This window comes from Patiria miniata, unplaced genomic scaffold, assembly GCF_015706575.1.
Source record: "Patiria miniata isolate m_02_andy unplaced genomic scaffold, ASM1570657v1 HiC_scaffold_3, whole genome shotgun sequence".
Lineage (NCBI taxonomy): Eukaryota > Metazoa > Echinodermata > Asteroidea > Valvatida > Asterinidae > Patiria > Patiria miniata.
In genome coordinates, this window is record NW_024037069.1 from 25,932,642 (window position 1) to 25,953,184 (window position 20,543).

The 20,543-nt window shown below is 40.2% G+C and overlaps 1 protein-coding gene across 1 annotated transcript; it reads left to right on the forward strand.

Annotated features, from left to right (window-relative positions):
• Positions 1 to 5,687: 5,687 nt before the first annotated feature.
• LOC119736880 (UDP-D-xylose:L-fucose alpha-1,3-D-xylosyltransferase 3-like) lies at positions 5,688 to 19,525 on the forward strand. The gene is made up of 3 exons (XM_038210892.1): positions 5,688 to 6,041; positions 17,074 to 17,162; positions 17,636 to 19,525. The coding sequence occupies exons 2-3, from the start codon at positions 17,093 to 17,095 to the stop codon at positions 18,595 to 18,597; spliced, it is 1,032 nt and encodes a 343-aa protein (XP_038066820.1). The 5' UTR covers positions 5,688 to 6,041; positions 17,074 to 17,092; the 3' UTR covers positions 18,598 to 19,525.
• Positions 19,526 to 20,543: the final 1,018 nt, after the last annotated feature.

Here is a 20,543-nt window from a genome sequence, read left to right on the forward strand (position 1 = left end):
AGTGCCTCATTTAATGCTCTTATGGAACACATCAATGAAATATTGGCATGTGTAAACAATGAAAATAAAAAGTGTTATATTATGGGCGAATTTAATATTGATATTATGCAATATGACACAGAAAATACTGTACGTGATTTTATGGATAATATACATTCCCAATCGTTTTATTCTAATATAAATAAACCCACAAGGATAACTGCTAATACTTCGACTGTCATTGACAATATCTTAACGAATGATTTTCTTAATCATCAGTCTGGTATTTTAGTTACAGACATAAGCGATCATTTGCCAATATTTTTAGTTATTGATAATTTAAGAGAGAACCAACGGAATGAACGCCAATATAGTAGGCGTGATTTTAGTAGAAATAATATTCAAAATTTTGTTTTCGATCTTAATCAAATTGACTGGAGCTTTATAACGTTACAGAATAATCTGCATAATACATATGATATCTTCCTTGAACTTGTGCACAAACTTTATGATAAGCATTTTCCCTTGCATGAGGTGAGGGGACGGTATGATACTTGTAAGTCTCCATGGCTAACTGATGGCATTTATAAATCAATAAGGAGGAAAAACTATCTATATAAAAACTATCTCAGACATCCTAATTCACAAAACAAAATTATTTATACTGTGTATAAAAATAAATTGAATACTATGATTCGAATTTCAAAGCAAAACTATCTTTATAAGAAATTTGACCAGGAAAAGAGCAATGCAAAAGGAACGTGGAAAATAATTCATGTACAAATATATGAATAATTTGTTCCCTTTGTGTTTCGGCTCATGTTTTACTTTAGCTTTAAATGTTCATTGTTATAAAACCAGGAGTATCGCGAAGAAAAATCTTCATGTTGGCTTCAATAGAACAACAGTGTTCAAAAATGGAATAGTTCAACGTGGCACGAGTTTCTGGAAAAGTTTAAGTATCCCTCTTAAAACGTCTTTAACTCTATCTACATTTATCAAAAAATTAAAAACACAACTTCTTACATAATTATTATTCGTAGTCTGTTAATACTTTGTAAACATACAACAAAAGCTTAATGATACTCCTGTTTGTCTGTTTGTCTGTCATTGTCCTTAGTTCGTACTTAATTGTCCGTCAGTCTGTAAGTGTCCAACGGGTCAGGGAACAAAAGCGATCGCTTCACCCTATCCCCGTGTTGTTATGTGGATTATGCATATATTTTCATTATGTTAATAATGGTGTTGTGTAAAATTACTTCGTATTATAATTATTTTGTATGCTTAAAGGTTAACATAACGATTAAATGTTTGTAGTGTCATAACAAAGTTGAAATAAATGTTCAGTATAATAGTATGTACGCAGTCATGTGGTTGCATATAGGCATAGGCCGATTTCAAAAGGCTACGTGATACTTTATTTGGAATGAAACAACATGCACACAGAAATGTTGATGTTCACGAGCGAAATATTCGAATATCAAGTTCTCCCGTTTGGAAGACCGTAACTTCATTCAACTTTTAGGGTTTGTTTCCCTTATAATGATCCAACTATGTGCTAAAAATCGTTTTGATATGTTCAGTACTTTTCGTTGAATTGGAAAAATAGGCCTGGCTACCGTGCATTGTTAAAAGTTGTAACACTGGTGTTTCCAATATTTGTCAATCTTTTCATGCCTCACGAATATTGATAAGGTTCCTATCTATTGTGGAGTGCAGTAAAAAAATTCAGCATCGCCTCCTTCACCAGTTATTGATTAATAAATATCACCCTTTTTGCTAACTTCCATTGGTCGAAACCGAGACCCACGCGAGGTCACGCCGAGTGACGCTAATGAATATGCTAATATGCGCTTCGTCATTGTTGCCCCAAAATCGGCCAACCTGCAAACCATGCACGTGAGTTTGGTCGGCAAAAAAATCCTCGTCGAAATTTTCCTTGGAGATAGTTCAAGGTGTAACACAAGCGTTTGTAACAACAGATTAAGCTGAAATTCAGAATATACTTAGATGATATATGTGTTCAACTAACAACTTGTGGGGATTCCTAGAAAATGAGATAAATACATACATTTAGGGACGTTTTTGAACGATTTCTTTACAACTTTAAGGTCAGCTTTACCAGTAACCAGTATTGACGTTTCGGCATCGATGACGGCGATTGTTTTCACTGACATGAAGTTTAGAATTTCTTCTTCCGTTATAATTTAACATTTCAATCATACTGAGCATATTTTCTGAGAAAAACAACGTTCAAAAAGCCATGTTTTTTGGGGGTGCATGAATTTCACTGCTGTGTCTGTGGCGTCCAAGTACATAATCGGATTAACTTTGTCTAACAACAGCAACGCTAAGGCCTTCGTAACCACATGGCTGTATGTACCGGTAGAAGGCGTGGAAAGAACCGCTACGCAAACCTGACTCCCCATAATGCGTCTCCCAAAGAACCTTTTTACAATGAAGTCACATATCAAATCACATGGGAGTTTCGTGCTCCTTAACTATATTTCTCCCTAGTTTTTCGTCATCTCTATGAGACCGTTCACATTTGGTTTAAATTCTTGACTCAAAAACAATGCTAAGGATGTTCGGTTCATGATACATGTACATTTAATGCAACAGATCAGTTTGATCAGTAAACATTAAAAAGGGTTCTGCCGAGTATACACTAGAAATTATAGTGTATACTCGGCACAACCCTTTTTACCAACTGTTCAATCAAACTGATCTGTTGCATAAATTGTGAGTAATTAGTGTAATGGCTTCACGTCTTGTTCGCCGCAGCGGTGTGGTTCTTGGAGTTTAACAAGCCTCGTATAGCAAGACAAAATGCAAGGTAGTTATTATACTCATGCAGCAAAAGGATGACAACGGCCATGCAATTAAACTACTGCGCTATGGATTAAGCATTTTATAAATGTATTTTAAATGCAGCACCAAGTCACATTGGTGCATGCCCTCGTCTTGGCAACCCGACAATGTCTTGGGCTGTAGGTGTTTCTTAGCATCAGTTTTTCGTATTTTGTTACTGCAGCTTCATCAAAAACTGATCTGAAATTCTGGAAAGCATCATCAGCTCCTTGTGAGGGGGCACCTGTGGAGGGCTCAACTTGGGGTGCTTTTGATTAAAAAATGTCAAAGAGGGCTTGAGCTCATGATTTAAGATGGCTTGCCTGTTGATGGGGAAAATCCATGCAGACTTGAAGCTGTTCATTACAGTATAAGCGGCTTGAAGAAAGCAAGAATAGCTTCATGCAACTTCGCTGGAAATGTGGCCATGTCGATTAGTTTCCTGGTTGCTCCCTGGTGTGTTTCTTCCACTGCCTCTTCAAGAGCCCAAACACACCCACATTCCTTGGTTGCATCAGTTGAGTTGCATTCGGGACAATACGGTAGACTTCAACGTCATGAGCAACTGCATAATCACACATGTTCATATCAATGTGGCAGGACTAGCAATGAGCAGAATACCTGGGCGCTCTGCCAGTGGACCAGTACTGCGGTAAAAATGATCCATGAATTTCGAGAAAATATCCCCATTCATCCAACTTGTTTGTGGGGCGTGGTTTGGGCGTGGTTTGGGGAAAACAAAGAATGGTGGCATAAGTTCCCCTTCTGCATTACCACAATGCATCTCACAGTCAGCCTCTGCTTTGTGGATCCCTGCACTGTCAGCTAGATGTGGCAGTGAACCTGAATATTCTGATGTGGTGGGTCCAATCACATGCCCTGACTTGCTTCCCATCTCAAATCCTGTTTCGTCTGTATTCCAGATCATAATGGTTTGTCCAACAACTGAAGATTGGACACAAAATGCATGGTAACATATTAACCCTCAGATAATTTATGAGCTTGAAGGGTGTTACTTTGATTCTGGACGATTTCAGATCCGTTCTTTTCACCTTTGAACCACATCAGACTTCTGGGTCACGAATTAAGGAGTATAGTTCCAAGTGTAACTGGGCCTGCTGCTCTTAAACATCCGTTTCTCCTTCCTTGCGGTTCTATCAACAAAATCTAAGAACTCTCCTGGGAAATGTCCGGTGCCCCTCTTGGCCATTTCTGACAGCCATCTGAAAAGAACAAGCTCGTCTTCACTAACAATGGGCCGGGGACCATTTTTGCTCTGTATGCATCCACATCACCAGATATTTTCCAACCGAGGAAGCCGTAAAACACTGAGTTTTGTCTTGCTGTACTCGTATCTGCTAAAAGACTTTCTCAACTGTTGAGGCTCTACTTTAAGAATTCCTCGGAGTACTTGTTTTACGCTGCGAAGCTGAACTAAAAACAGTCTGAGGGACGTTCCTCTTTACCATTTTCCATAAAATAAACTAAGGAAAATAAACACAAAAAGGTGTTTATTTGATAGAAATAAAGATTTCAACTCGTAGTACATGTAAACGGTATCCATTCTCATGTACACATTCTCCACAGTTTGTAAAAGTGATGTTATTTTGAACCAAGTTTGAATAAAAAAAAACCGTGAAGATAGTATGGCATAACACATTGGGGTTTTTTTAACGAAAGCAAACGTTCTGCGATCAAGCTTAGGGTGAAGAGTAGCTCTTGCTGCATTTTATTGGAAGATCTGTGTACCTCAACAAATTTGTTAAACACAATTATTCAAAACAACATTATTACGGATTATTCAAACAACACTATCTTTTGGGCACATTCTATCGGGTCTTTGGTAACCCATTGTAAGTATAGGTTTTCCCGGCCAATTTCTTAAAATGTTCATTCACTTCTAAAAATCGGTCATTCATTTTCGCCTGAATTTGAGAATCGCTCTGAACACACGTTTCATTTTCGCAACCAGAGCATTCAATTCCATTTCAGTTCACCTTTCGTTTATGTCCATTCAGATTCGTTTACAAGACTTCTTTTTTGCCTTTAGGGGGCGATTTCAAACATTCACCATTCTATTTCACTTTTAGTTTAATGCCATCGGCACCAGATAAAATGAGGGTTTTCTTTTTCATCAACCGTCAATCAAATTAGCAGTACCTGAAATCAACTTAGAAATGGTATGCTTGCGTAAATGAATGCACAGGTAACGTAATTAGCTGTCTGTTTCTCAAAACCGAATGCACGGACAGTGAAAACGATTGAACTTTCGTTGAATTGAAATTGGATTAAAGACATGCATTCAAATTCAGACGAAAATGATTGACCGATTTTCAGAAGTGAATGAGCATTTCATAAAATTGGCCGTGAAAACCTATATCACAAAAAAACATGGCAAAAATGTAATAATCAACATAACAGCTTATACGGACGTCACGAACCAGAAGCTAGTTAACCATTGGTCCTTGCTCGAACATGCCCACAGCTCAGGTCGAATATCTGCTCGACATGACATCACAATTTCCGAAAGTAATTTGTTTGCCTGGCGCTATAGGGTCGCATAAAATGTGCATGTACATATCAGACGTTGTTGCGGAGCGTGCAGGCTCTGTTGAGCAACGATGATACTCATACAACTGTCCGCTGCATGTTCCTGCCAAAAATAGTGTCAATTACTGCAAAATATTGTCCGTTTTTGCGAAATATTGTCAGAAATTGTATCCATAGAAGTGCCGAGATTCTGTACATGGAGCACCTAAGTTCACGTTATTATGTAAATGATTAAACGACAATAGTTTCATTGCCCTTGGTTATAGGCTCGCTCACCTAGAAAGGACACGTAGGTCTATTCCCCAACCTGTTGGGCTTGCACTGCTTTGGTATTGGGGTGTTTATTGTGTGTGCTGAACGCGAATTAAGGATAAGCGCATTGCGTGATACGCCATTTTGACGATGATAGCCTTGACCAAGACTGTCAAACTTCACAAACGAGCTTGTTCCCGCTACCGCACACCGTACCGCCGCGCACACTACAATGTACCCGTTGTGCTACCGTTATCCTCAACGGCCCTTGCTTGTGCTTGGTCTGCACATGGTCAAGGCTATGATGAAGACAGCTGAGTGACAGCAAACAGCTTGATACAACAGATTTGCCGTGACTGACGTTGGAACTTTACCACTGTCTCCTGGTCCGACGGCTCTACTTGTACAAGGTAAGGGAGATTTTGTTATTTTTGAAGGTGATTTACCGCGATAACAACCTTGATTTTGGAGTGTGGCGTCCCGAAGAACACATTTCAACATTGCAATGATCAGCTAGCATTATAGCCGAGCCTTTCGGTGATTAGAAAACGGTTAAACTTCAACCTCAGACAAGTAAACTAACAGTATAGTTTCAAAGTATAAACGATTAAAATGTTTTGTTCCTAATTCCGAGAGAATATCAACCCTGTGCGCAGGTCATAATGAAAACAACGTTTAAGTGTCTAGTTTGTACACACTAGTGTCTTACATTGCAACTCCTTCGCAGAAAGAAATCTTTTCAAACATCATGCATATAGATTTGCCTTCTAATTGAATGTCTATTTTGTGCCTGATGTACAGAAAGCCGTCTTTCGCCCTCGTTTGTGTGTTTACCGAGGGCGCGCTTGGTGAGGGGGACGCTTTTTCGTTTTACTCTGCACTTCGTGATTTATATTTTGTTTTTATCTTCGTTTTTAGTCGCACATCTACGTTTTTAAGGAACTTTTTGGAAGTTTGTTATGGTTTTCCCTGTTAAGTCGTCATTTTATTTGCGAGTCTGAGCGGGTTTTTTTCACCGTGATTTTGGACTTTGAATATCTTTGAGTTTCGTCATTTTGTGTTCGCCGTATGTCGTCATAGAAATTCACCGGGCGCCATGTTTGTTTCTCAAACCAAATCCTACGTATTCGTCGGATGCCTTCTCCTTGCCAGCCGTGTCATCCGCATATACCCAACAGGAAAGTGCGCTTTCCAAGTACAACTATTGTCGTAGGAACTTTCCATTTTGTTGCCCATTTCCTGCATGGGGAATACTAATACATTGTAATGACTGGCTCGATGTCCATATCGCTACTGGTTCATATGAACCGTACTTACAGCAGTATTTTATTGCGTCTCATGTTCGACATATCCCTTTCTCATATTCGACATATACATAACCCAGTTAATACAAGAATCATGCAACAGTCCTTCTTTTCTGAGTCAGTTCACACGTGAAACACATTGCCCCATTCAACTGTTTGTGCAACGTCTACATCAAATTTCCAATCATTAATCAGCAGAGTAAACAAGTCCTACTCGGAAGCGCACCACCCTCATCAAGACTCCAGTTATACTCCTTAGATATACATGGACTACTTTTTGGAGGTATATTCCACAAGGTACCGTGTTACATCTTTTTAGGTTGATGTGGTATAAAATAGCATGGCAATCTACAAACAAAATTCGATCAAAAACCATGGTAGACAAGTTCGACTATTGCCTCAATTAAACGCACGCTAGTAGGGAGGTCTCATCGACAATTTTGGATCAGCCTACAAAATACACTAGCCTTTCACTGGTTTATTCTTAATCAGACATCACTCATATTTGGCTGAGTGTAATGTGATGAACACATCGAAACTTCGCGGTCATCAGGAAGAAATCTGGTGTTGTTTGGCTTTGTGAAAAGGGAAAGGGGAAGCAACTGACTAAAAAAACACAGTGTGTGAAAAATAACCCTTGTTTGGCTTTGTGAAAACAGAAAGGGGAAACAACTGACCAAAACCACAGTGTATGAAAAATAACCCTTACTTTCATTATCCTATGACAACAATAGCGTTCAGTAATGTAAGTGGATTTAATTCTAGCGGCAGCAAATGCATGGACATAAATTGTCAGTCCTTAAGAGTAATTTCGTGTAAATACTTCATATAAGTGTCCACGCTCAAAAAATCGAATTTTTTAAAACTTCGAGGGATGAAAGGACCTTTGGGAGCAAGTAACCAAAATAGATATTTTGCCCGTTGCCATTGTTTCGGGCCATTATGTGTTTTGGCCTTTTAGGGGCAATTTTGATGCTGCAAAAATTCATTTTTTGCGTTATTTTTAATGGTCATCAAGGCAAACTGCGAATATCACAAAAGTAACTATATCATGACAAAGTATCATCCTTACCCTTACAAGAAAACAATAGAAACCTTTTCTAAAAAATTCCCTTTATATTATTTTTAGGCCCTATATGAAGCATGTTTTTAAAACTAGCAAAATTGCATTTTTTACCCCATTTTTATCCCTCCAAAATGGCACTTGCCAGGGCACTCAGAATAATTTCCCTTCGGCTATGGTTAGTTCAGACAATGGTCTTTTCATATCTGGTGAAAAAAAATCTTGGGTTATTGTATATCCTTTGTGCAGTAGCGCTCCAAAAATGTTAAATTGCACAAAAACCAGATTTTGCCACCGAATTTAGAACTTGTATGTTGCATAACAAAACAAATGCAAATAAATAATATGCAAGTAAACACTGTATAAATAAAATAGACTTCCTTTTCACAGCCTCCCCTTCCCCTACCCCGGGGGCATTGCTTGGGGTTGAGGGTGGGGTGTGACCACCCACCAATAACTTGGCATTGTCGGTAAATTCATTGTCACATTGGCAAAACTCATGTGTTTGCAAGCCGCAATGAATAATAATATCCATTGTCCTCTGATTGAAGTGCACCATTATTCAAGTGATATCCAGTCCTCCCCTCCCAGCAAGGCCCCGCCCCTTCCCTTGCCACCAAATTAAGTTTTTGATTTCTGCATGTATTTACCTAAATTAAATTGAAAATACTAGATAATAATTTGCAAGTGAACCTTTTACAATCTACACCAACAGCCGTCTCACAGCTAGCCCCTTCCCCTGCCACCCCCACTCCCAAAGCTCAAAAGAGAGTTTTGCCAATTCGGGTTGAAAACCCACAAATTTTTGGAATAAAATCAGTGAGTATATAGTCCCTATGGCATTGACAATGGATGCATACAATTGCCTGACTGGGATGAATGTTTACACAAAAAATACAGAAATTATGCCCAAAATGTTATCTAGACAAGAGTTTGGAAAAATATATAAAAAACACCGCTCGTGGTAACAGCAATAGAACCAAGAATGTCATATTATAGAGTAATGGTCAACCAATATTTTCCTGACAAATCAGTTGTAGGAAAATCGGTCAAAGCATGTGCAAATCAACATGGGGATCACAGTGTGCTGTACCCCTCCCTTTCAACCCCCCCCCCCCCCAATACCCGCCAGAAAGGGTTCAAATCTGTAAGCACTTGTGGTTCGGTGGGGAAGTTAATATCTTTTTTATTAACACATTAACAAAACATTTTTTCCTGGTTGTATACAAAAAAACCCTGTAATTTATAAGCACCAATACATTTAAATTGCTTGTCATGCAACAATGGATGCACCACATAAGTGTGGCCTTGTTGACTACTGATGACAGTTTGGAAGCGACTCAAAATGTCAGGTTGATTACAAAATTACGATTTTGGAGGGCATAGCAGCACCCACAACGGTACTATATTCGACTTTATATGTGCTCGATCTGACCATATTTACACGTAGGGCCAAGACAATTCAATCAATCAAAATAGAGGCCATTTTGAGCTTTCACTAGAGTGATAGTTGTTTTAAAGTACATGTATTTTAATATAAAAATATGAGTTATTTGCTCTCGTAATCGCCATATCTCTTCTCTGTATTGAAAATAATAAAATAAATGCAATTTCGTTAAAAAAATTACAGCATTATGTACATGTACCATGTACATGTATCCATATTACACCCCCCCGCTTTCCAGATATTCCAAACCACTCCCACCTTGACAAAAAATAGCCAAACCTACATAGTGCATATAAATATGTGGACTTTCCGCAAGGCAATATGTAACCTCAACAATAATACATGTTGAATTCTTTGGGAGGGGGAGGGGTCGTTGCTCATAATGAGCACTGGAGTAGGAAGAGGGGTGGCAGGGGGTGGGCTGTGAGATGGGTACGCCTGTTGGTGTAAATTATGAAAGGTTTACTTGCAAATTGATATCTATTTACAATTTTAATGTAGGCAAATACAAGTAGCAATCAAAATCTGAATTTGGTGGCAAGGGAAGGGGCAAGGCCTAGCTGGGAGGGGAGGACTAGACATCATTATTTTAATTAATGAATGCACTTCAATCAGAGGACAATGGATATGGCCATTATTATTCATTGCGGCTTGCAAACACATGAAATTTGCCCATGTGACAATGATTTTACCGACAAAGCCAAGTTATTGGTGGGTGGTCACACTCAACCCCAAGCAATGGCCCCAGGGTGGGGGAAGGGGAGGCTGTGAAAAGGAAGTCTATGTAATTTCTAAAGTTTTCACTTGCATATTATTTATTTACATTTGTTTCGTTATGCAACACACAAGTTCAGAATTCGGTGGCACGGGGGAGTGGGCGGGGGCTTGTCAGGTGTGTGTGTGTGTGGGGGGGGGGGGGGAGAGAGTACACGACCTACTATTCATCCACTGGTCTAAAAATGATACAGAGTCTGATTCTGTTTGTGAAAATGTGCTTGATTCATGAACAATACCAATTATACAAGTTATTACTCAAAACAAAGGAAAACACTGAAAATACACTTTTTTAAGGTTTTTGTGAAATTTACCATTTTTGGAGCGCTACTGCACAAAGGATATACAATAACCCAAAATGTTCTCACCAGATATGAAAAGACCAATGTCTGAACTAACCATAGCCGAAGGGAAATTATTCTGAGTGCCCTGGCAAGTGCCATTTTGGAGGGATAAAAATGGGGTAAAAAATGCAATTTTGCTAGTTGTAAAAACTTTCTGTATTATAGGGCCTGAAAATAATGTAAAGGAGATTTTGTAAGGGTAAGGATGATACTTTGTCGTGATATAGTTACTTTTGTGACATTACTTCGCAGTTTGGCTTGATGACCATGGCAACGGGCAAAATAAAAGTTTAAAAAGTCTATTTTGGTTACTTGCTCCCAAAGTCCTTTCATCCCACAAAGTTTTAAAAAATTCGATTTTTTGAGCGTGGACACTTATATGAAGTATTTACACGAAATGACTCTTAAGAATTAAACACAAAGGAATTTTTATTGGTTGACCACCACAGACTTCGTGAGTAAATGCGGAGTTACAATTATGCGGGGGGAACTAAATTCTGGAAGGGGAACTCGGTAGAGTTCTCAGAATGAAAAACTCATGTCTTATACTAGCCTTCACATAAACTTGTGCTCTTTTCTATGGAGCTACGAAGCGTCTTCCCTACTAGACTCCCATAGAGAAGCGCACTTGTCACCAAAGTGTGACGTCGTCAGTACAGAGGCTTATTAACATTGATTGAACGTCTTAAGAATGAAAAACTCATGTTTGTAGGCTTCACATAAACTTTAAGACGGGGGGGGGGGGGGACACAGGGCTTGAGCGAGAGGTGCCCACCATTCTCCCTAACTTTACGTCACTGGGAGTTGAAAGTCAATAATCATGATATCTCATTTGGGTATAGGAATGCGGTAGCATTTTTGTGTACTGTTACTACATTAAATTAACAAATTATAGAACATCCTCAAATAAGATACCAGCAAAACGGCCCACACTGTCCATTATCTTCATTTGGCTTTCTTCATCCGGTTTTCTGATGTCTAGTCCAGTAATTTGTCTTTTATAACATACAATCGACACCGCACCCGCTCCTTGTCGGCAGAGTTGTAACGAGTCACTGATTTTTGTGACTCGAGTCGAGTCGAGTCATTTTAAAGAAGTGACTCAAGTCGAGTCGAGTCATTAGGTCAACAAGTTCGAGTGGAGTCGAGTCGAGTCACAGTGTGTGGTCGAGTCGAGTCGAGTCAACTATTTAGCTCGAGTCAATTCGAGTCACAAAAAATCTGAGTAAGGGGAGTAGCGAGTTCGATGGCAAAATGATTAATAAACCGTGCAGTAATATTGTCAGGCCCACCAGCTGTAGACAGTTTAATAGTTTGGAGCGACTTATAAACATCCCATGGATACAAATACGGGCAAGGTTGGGAAGAGGGTAAATATGCTGGGAGTCTACTAAGGTCAACACAATCCATATCTAATGCAACTGATACAAAATGTTCATTAATAGTAGATGCTATCATGAACGCATTATCTGGATCAACTCCTGGAATATACACTGACGGATGGTCTTTGTCATTACCAGTAAGCATGCGAATTCGGTGAAACCAAGCCGATGGTTTACTCTGTTTGAGTTTTGCAACCCGAGTGGCATAATACTGTTTCTTTGCCACGGCTATACCTGCTATAATCTTCGTCCGCAATCTTCTTCAGGAGACCATATCATTACAATGAAAAGCTACCTGTCGTGCTTTAATTAACCTTTTGATTTGTGGAGTCATCCAGGGTTTATCAGTAGTATGAATTTTGACTCTTTTAACCGGAAAATATAAATCAATCTTTGTGTTCAAGGTCTCAATAAACTTTTCATATTTTGTGTCAATATTAGTGTGATCTAACTCTTGAGCCCAGTCATAATTACTTATCCACATTCCAAAGGAACGCCTGGCACTCTCGGGCATAGGACGCCTCGAACACAATTTGCTTGCATTTTTAATTCGAGGATTACACACTGGGGTCCAAAGTACAGTGTTATGGTCTGACATGCCAACTGGTGATGTGATTTGGGGTATCGCATACTTATCACTCATATTCGTAATAATCTTATCAAGAATACTATTACCTCTAGTTGGTTGGTCCACAACTTGTTGAAAATGCTGATCTGCAATAAGTGGATTAATATTCAATTGATTAAAGTCTCCCAATATGACAAACCAGCCTGTGGGTTGGAGACACTCAGATGATCCATAGTGCTCAATATGTGGTCAGTCATGAGCTTAATAAGAAATCGCCCGAAACCAATGATGAAACCACGAAGTCTGGTTCAGGGTTTAGCATTACATGTTATAGAACCACAAGATGGGAGTCCGCGACACGGTGTATGTTTGTTGTGTATTATGGAGGAAGAAAAACAGACGGCCGCTGTACATGAACGTACATTATTCGCGAACATAACGTGACGTGAACAAAAACTGGTACGGCGCGGCGTAAGTCATTGCAAATATTTTTCGCAAATAAGTTTTGCTTTTATTTTTAGGACTCGAGTCTTATTAGCCTTCCTCGAGTCGAGTCGAGTCATTCTGATGAGGGACTCGAGTCGAGTCGAGTCGCCAAAAAATGTGACTCGAGTCGGACTCGAGTCGAGTCATTGACTCGAGTCATTACAACTCTGTCGGTAAGGGACACGGTCATGTATTCGGCATTATGCGCATTATGGGAGTCCTCTGAGCAGAGTCCTGTTTTTAAGCTCTGGCAGGAGCTTCCACATGTCACTCGGTCTGTCGGTCTGTCTGTCTGTCTGTCTGTCTCGAAAACTGACCAAAAGTATGATATTTCATTGTGCTATCGGCGTCGCATTTTTCGGCGTCGCGTTTTTCAGCTCTGGCAATCATTTTGATCGATTTCATGCAAGACTTTCATTCAAGACTTTTTGCAACACGGCCAGAGCTTATTGTGCACTCGCACTTTTTTTTGTACAATTACTCAACAACTTTCAGTGATTATTTAGGAAACCCCCACGAGTTTGATGTGTAGGGCAAAAAAGCAAGAAACCACAGGGTACAGCGCAAGAATTAGACTTGATTGAACGTCGTCTTCTGAGTACGTGCATTAGTATAGGTTTTCCCGGTCAGTTTAATAGATTTGGCAGTCACTTTGATACGAATCACTCATTTCCGCACGAATTTCGATGCACGTTTAGATCAACATTCAATTAAATAAATAAATCGTTCCATTTAAATCTTAAAGCATGCGGTTGCACTTTTGAATGATTCAATTTCAAAATGTATGCATTCAAATTAAAACTTCACACTGGGTCATTCAAATTCGCTCGAGCTTCCAGTTGCGTCAGTTTGGTCATTCGAATTCACCATTAAGCAAACATTTGTGAAATGTGAGCAAAGGAATTCGAAACCGGTTCATATTATTAATTTGTTCTTTAGAATTCAATAGAGTGTCTTTGTTCCAATTGGAAAGTACATGAGAACTTTTGTCACAAGATTCTGCCACAAAGCTGCAGCCACAAAATAGCCAAATCACTTCCCCCCTCTTGTTTGCACATCAAAAAGAAACATCAGTTATTAGTGAAATAAAGCATGTTTAAGATGAAGCAAATTGAATTAAATAAAAACAAAATCACGTTTAGACATTTAACAAAACACGGTTCGCAATTTAAAACAGAAGACAAAAGGGCAAAAGGTAAGAAATAGGAACATAATTATAACAAAAACTACATGTATACGTGTACACGAGAAAAAGAGTGGAAAGGATCACCCTTGGTTCAATGTTGCCCATGGTTATTGTTTATACGTCGACTTTTATATATCATGTTTAATTTTCTCGTATCACTAATTTGCATTTTGTTTCTTCTCTAGATTAAAGACAGATAGCACATAGGCCTACTTTGAAAATTAACAAACGAATGAAACCAATAAAAAAGAACAGTCGAAAAGTATACACACAAAAGAACTAACATCTTGCCTTTGTTTCCCATTATTTTGAATAAAGAAAAATTATGCAAATAACCCTAAACCAAATAGACTGCTAAATAGAATGATCAGTTAACCGAATGACATAACTTCAACTTAGGATGTGTTGAACATGAAAATGTCAGGTCGGACAACGAATTGGACGTCTGAAAACTAATACGAACCACGGGAATGACAACAGGGAGCTAATTCGCTTCAAATCTGCCACTATCAAGATGAATTTGATTGTTTTTTTTTGCGAAGTTGCCAAGGAAAACAGATAGTATTCATCCCAACGCCTTAACTGGAAGAAAATGGATTTGGTAACGAAATGGTGGAATAGTGGACGTCGGAGGTACATTTTTGTAAAACCTACAGAAGGAATCATTTCCTTCCCACCTCGGAACACAAAAAGTACTACAATTACAAAACGTATAAATTGTATCACTTTGATATAGGCCTTTGTATGACCCATACGACGTGAATGTGACAGACGGTTGATGCGATACACTTTACTACACTCTAAGAAAGAAGTGTAAATTTATGTTGTGTAAAACTGTTGTGTAAAAAAATTGTGTCATTTCTGCCCAATATTGAGCAAAATGAAAATTTCGCCTGTACCTCCTACTTGTGTCAAATGTGTTACACATGAAAAGGGTAAAATAGTACCCAACATTGACTACAAGTCCCAGCAGCACAGGCAAACAGTTAAAATCATGGTATTATTACCCAAGTGATGGGTTAAAGAAACTGGATTTACCCCACCACTGTGTAACAATTCTTTCATTGTACACGTCGAAGAGTAGAATTTACCACGACATTAGTAAAAGTTACCACTGTGTAGGGTAAACTGACGCACGTGACAACGTTTACCCAATATTGTGCATGCGTCATCACTCATGTACAAGATGGCCGCCGCTTGTGAGACCTTCAACAATTTGGGGATTTTGAAGACGTGATTTCTTTGTTCCAGGTAAGTCAGTGAAATGAATTTCAGTGTTGTTTCCTCCAAATGCGATGCTGATGTATGAGGATTAATATCGGGGAGATTGGAGAATTGACATGCTTACTATTTTGACATTTATTTGCATCTTGGATGTCACGGCTCTGCCAACCACGATTCCATGCACATGATGCATGCGTTTCATGTACCGTATAGTGAGTGTTCTCAGATCTAGAAACACGGAGTAAAGTGACCTACATTTGGGGAATTGTTTTTGAATGAGTTGATTGAGGGAAATTCAAACACCCCTTGCCCATCATTTAGCCCACGTTCCTCGTAATAGTCCTCATGCATCAGCACCATTTTTAGGGAAATATCATCTTATTCATTTTACTGACTTTCCAACCCAGGACTTTGAAAATGACTTTGAAATCCCTCGCGATTGCTGTCTCTAGCATGCAATTCACATTGCAGAGTTCAAAGTTGAATAAAACCGCAAGGATCAATAACAAAGGTACACAACAACTAATTTAAAAGCAACCCAAGTGATGGGTAGATTTAGAACCCAACAATGCAGGGTAAAAATTAGAACCCAATATCTGGGTAAGAAACTGACACAACACTTGGGTAAAAGGAGGGTTGGGTAAAGTTTGCCCAATAATTGAGTAAAAAGGGAACATGGTCGTCACATGGGTAAACTTTCTTACCCAACTTTGTTGTGCAAACACGTAACACAATTATGGGTAAAAGTTACACTAAAATGGGTACTTTTCTACACTTTAGCTGTTGTGTAAAAAAAGTACACAAGTTGACGACCATGTTCCCTTTTTACTCTCGAAAAGGTAGTAATTTTACCCAATATTGAGCAACTATTTTTTAGAGTGTACATATATCCTGGTGTGTCTTTTTTGCATTTAAAAAAATCGTATGAAAAAATATCCGTAAGAGTTTAACTGAACCAGTACTGGCTACGGCCTTGCCAATATTTCAACCCCATTCATTCCTGTTATGTTTGTCATTGTCTGGGTTTTTTCAAAAGAAGCTACGCTCGAAAGCATAAAATCTGACCTGCAAAGTTGTTGAGTACCTTATATACTTGCAAACGTATGCGCAATAGGGTTGACCTTGTGTTTTGTCAGAATTTTGTGTGCGTAATGCACACATGCGTTCCGTGGGAAATCGACACCCATTTTTCAATGTAGGCCCTATGGGAGACCGGCAGCAAACAACACATTCAAACTGTCAAACAATACGGTTTCTGCCACGGTTTCTGCCAATCCTTTTTTCCGCAACCCCCCCCCCCCCTAGGGGGGGGGTGTTGATTTCTTGACGGAAGTCGATAAGATATTCTATCCTTGTAAAACTGCGCCAAACAAATGTTTACAAATTTCCCCTGGAATCATTTTTCGGTTTTTGTTTGCTTCTTTGAACATGACCGTTGTGTAGTCATTATTTTTGTGAATATATAAAAATAGATTATTATTATTATTTTTTAATTTTTTTTTGGGGGGGGGGGGAGGTTGGTCAAAGCGTCTAACCTAAAGTGCCCGAAGGCCTTTTTTTTGGGGGGGGGATCCCAACTTTTGAAGAACTTATTTAATGCATGAATGTTGTTCTTAATGAGGAATAAACAGACAATTAAGTTTAAAAAAAGTTTTGTTTTGCAGAAAGTTTCCGGCAGGAAAGATGGAGTGCAAACGTTTGACACTGGCGTTTATGGTCATTCTGCAAATGTCTAGCGTCTTCGTGTTGATATGTAAGTCAATCGCTCATGGAACATCGTGTTTAGTTACTGAGATCCCTCCTTCCCCTTTCCCAATAGATCGAAACTTGGTCGATAAACAAACCTAAGGCAATATATACGTAAAGTTGGCGCGTAAGTCAACTAAGGCAGTGGCAGATACGGGGGGGGGGGGGGGTGTAGGTGGTCTACCCCCTCCCCCTTGGGCAGCCCCCAAAACACACAAATATGCAGAAAAAAATAGTAAATACCGGCTTCCCCCCCCCCCTTCAGCTACAGCTGGGTCCGTTACACTGAGCAGTGTGGAAAGCTAACTTTTGTGCTTGCGCAAATTCATCAAACAGATTCATGTTCAACTTTCGTCCCATTTGACAAGATAAAATGAAAAGACAAGCGTGTTTCAGACAACTCTCTAATTTTTTTGTTTCTATGCTCTTTCTGAGAATAAATAGTTTTGGCCTTTGTTCTTGTTTTGGTTTCTTTTGCAGATCATTACTCTTCCGGCCATGTCACGACGCTACACGATGACAGGACTAAGGGCAAGGATACGAGAATGGCACATGCCGCTGTGAGCGCTCTGCGAGTCCAGACATTCTCCAACCATGCGACTTCGCAGCCACCAAATCGCACTGTGGACATCCGGGGGAAGATTTCTGGCTGCACTTTGGCCGATACTGAGAAGAAGCCCGGTGTTGTGCTGTTGCTCAACACCAACACCGCCTTCATGGACATGACACTGAATCTGTTGGAGAGTATCAAAAGGACTGGGGTCTGCCTGAACACCACCATCATAGCAGAGGAAAAGAACGCCTACCGGGCTCTGCTCAGTGCTACCCAGGGCGACCCAGCAATAACCGTGCTGAAATCGGCCGAGGGAGAAGCCTCATCGGACAAGCTCTTGGTCTTCAGCCCCGAATATAACCGCCTCGTGAACAGACGCCAGAAGTACATCCTGTCCCTGTTGCAACAGGGATTCGAGATTTTTTTCACGGACGTGGACACCTTCTGGTTTCAAGATCCTTTCTCGTATTTCCAAGGGGACTTTGACATGTCTCTTGTGGATGAGCGCTCCCCTTACCCGACCAGACTGCAAACCCTGTCCAACTATTGCGCCGGCGTGGCCTACTTCAAGCCAACAGACAAGACCATCAAGTTCGTCAAGAAGTGGGTGGAAATATTGGCGAATCCAAAAAACAAGAAACACGACCAGAGAGTCATGAATGACCTGTTGCACACGAACCAGCCGGTACGCATTGACGTCAGACCCTTGCCCGTCAATCGTTTCCCGCATGCGAATAGTATGTTTTGGGAACCAGAGTGGAGGAAGGAAAACAACGATACCATCATGATGCATAACGTGGGATTTCAGGTACGTGGCCACGACGAAAAAGTGGACAAGTTCAAGGAAAACAACATGTGGCTTGTCAACTTCACTATCGGCGAGGGGTAGTCGTGATCAACTCTAAACTCCGGTACGAGCTGCATAAAAAGTGGACATCGGAACCTTAACACTTTTAGGAACCCTTTGGGACTGGAATAACATACGTGTGTTTTTGAGTCAGCTGTTAGATGTATGTGTTTGTACATGACAAGCGTGATGGCATCCAAATCATTTGGACCATTCCAAACTAGTGGCGGATACTGATAAACACTAAAATATAAAAAAAACTACAGACTACTGACAAAAATCATTACTCTGGAGTTGTCAAACATGAGCTAGTTCACACAATGTTTCCCTGTTTCGATCACATGACCAGCTCTGAATAGACAGTTTAGCTCTTAAGCCGTTTTTGTGTTATCCTTCGAGAACGAATTTCGGGGGTCAACATTATGACTCAACATCGAGCTGTTTCGTACTTGTCGTGATTCTATAGCTGCACATGTTCCTTTGAAAACGAAATAGCGTGTGTGCTTCTGTTTGGTAAATGTATGGGCTAATTTACATGGAAAGTCTCCCTGCGAGTTAACCTACAAGCAATGGGAAGTTACCGACCGTAGCGTTCGCTTCCACCAGGCCACGCTGCCATGCCTGATGCATACCAAGTGCACCCATGCAGTGCGGGGAACAGCCAACATGTTGTCCTCGTCGTAGTACAATGTGCGTACTAATACGTTAACAACGTGTCCTACTGTTGATCTTTAATAACTCTGTTGTTAACGAATGGAATTAAACCAAAATTTCAGATCATGTAAACAAGGCATGACACTTTTTATGGAGCGAGTTTCATCAGCTTTGTGCTAGAGGGTGATATTTAAACGTCATACGAAAGCAATTCTCACTTTCAGAATCTGCTTCTTTCGGCGCAATACACGATCAGGGAGGCGTGCAGTAGCATCAGGGTGATCCTGCATTCCTTCAGAAGCTTTCGGCTGCAGCACACGCTTTCCGCCACCGTCTCCAGCGCAGTGGCGTCACCAGACTTTTCAGTCTGGGGGGCACAGGGGGGGCACCAGCATTTGATGGGGGGGGGGGCACTTAGGTGGATACGGATCGCCGTCCTGGGGGAGGGGTCTAAGGGGAGGGGGTGCCTGGAAAAATTTTCGCATACGGAGGATGGGCTAGATGCAAAATGGTGCCACAGTTGATGCTAAATTCGATCTGAAGATATCTCAAGAAATTTGCTATTTTTGAGGTAATGATTTTAACAACGCGCAGAATTTTGCAGAGGATAGGGGGGCACCAGCATTTGATGGGGGGGGGGGGCACTCGGGGGACACTAGGTTTTCCAGGCCCCCCCCCCCCCCCCCCCCCCCCTTGGCGACGCCACTGCTCCAGCGCTGTACCGACAAACTTGGGAGAAATAAAATTAAGGAGCACAAAACTCCCATGTCAGTTGATATGTGAGTTCATTGTAAAAAGGGTTTGGGGAGAAGCATTATGATGATGCATTTTAAAATTAGGGACCGAAATAGAATTACGGAGCACAAAACTTCTATATTATGTGAGTTGATAGGCTATGTGAGTTCATTGTAAAAAAAAAAAAAAAGGGGGGGGGGGGGTCTATCAGATACGCATAAATGGGGAGCTTTAAACCGGGTTAATTCCCGTCTGCGCCAAGTCAGTCCGGTCAATATAGAACAGAACAGTGCCTGACCTAAAACAAATTGCATTAGAATTGATTTTATGCTAACACGCTAAGCAAATATCACTATTTAGCATACTGAAAATCTATTTTCATCATTCGAGTGGAAAAGTGTTTTTATTCACTTTTTCGCTACAATTTGTTCATCATACGTAAACAGCCGTATGGAGAGCTTAATGCGCCCGTTACTCGTCAGAAAATCCATATGAGACTTCGCGAGACACGACTGATCACAGCAGACGACTTTTTTATGTCCACCAATTATTAAAATATATTGTAATTTACACTGCCGCATAATACTATGGGATATTTC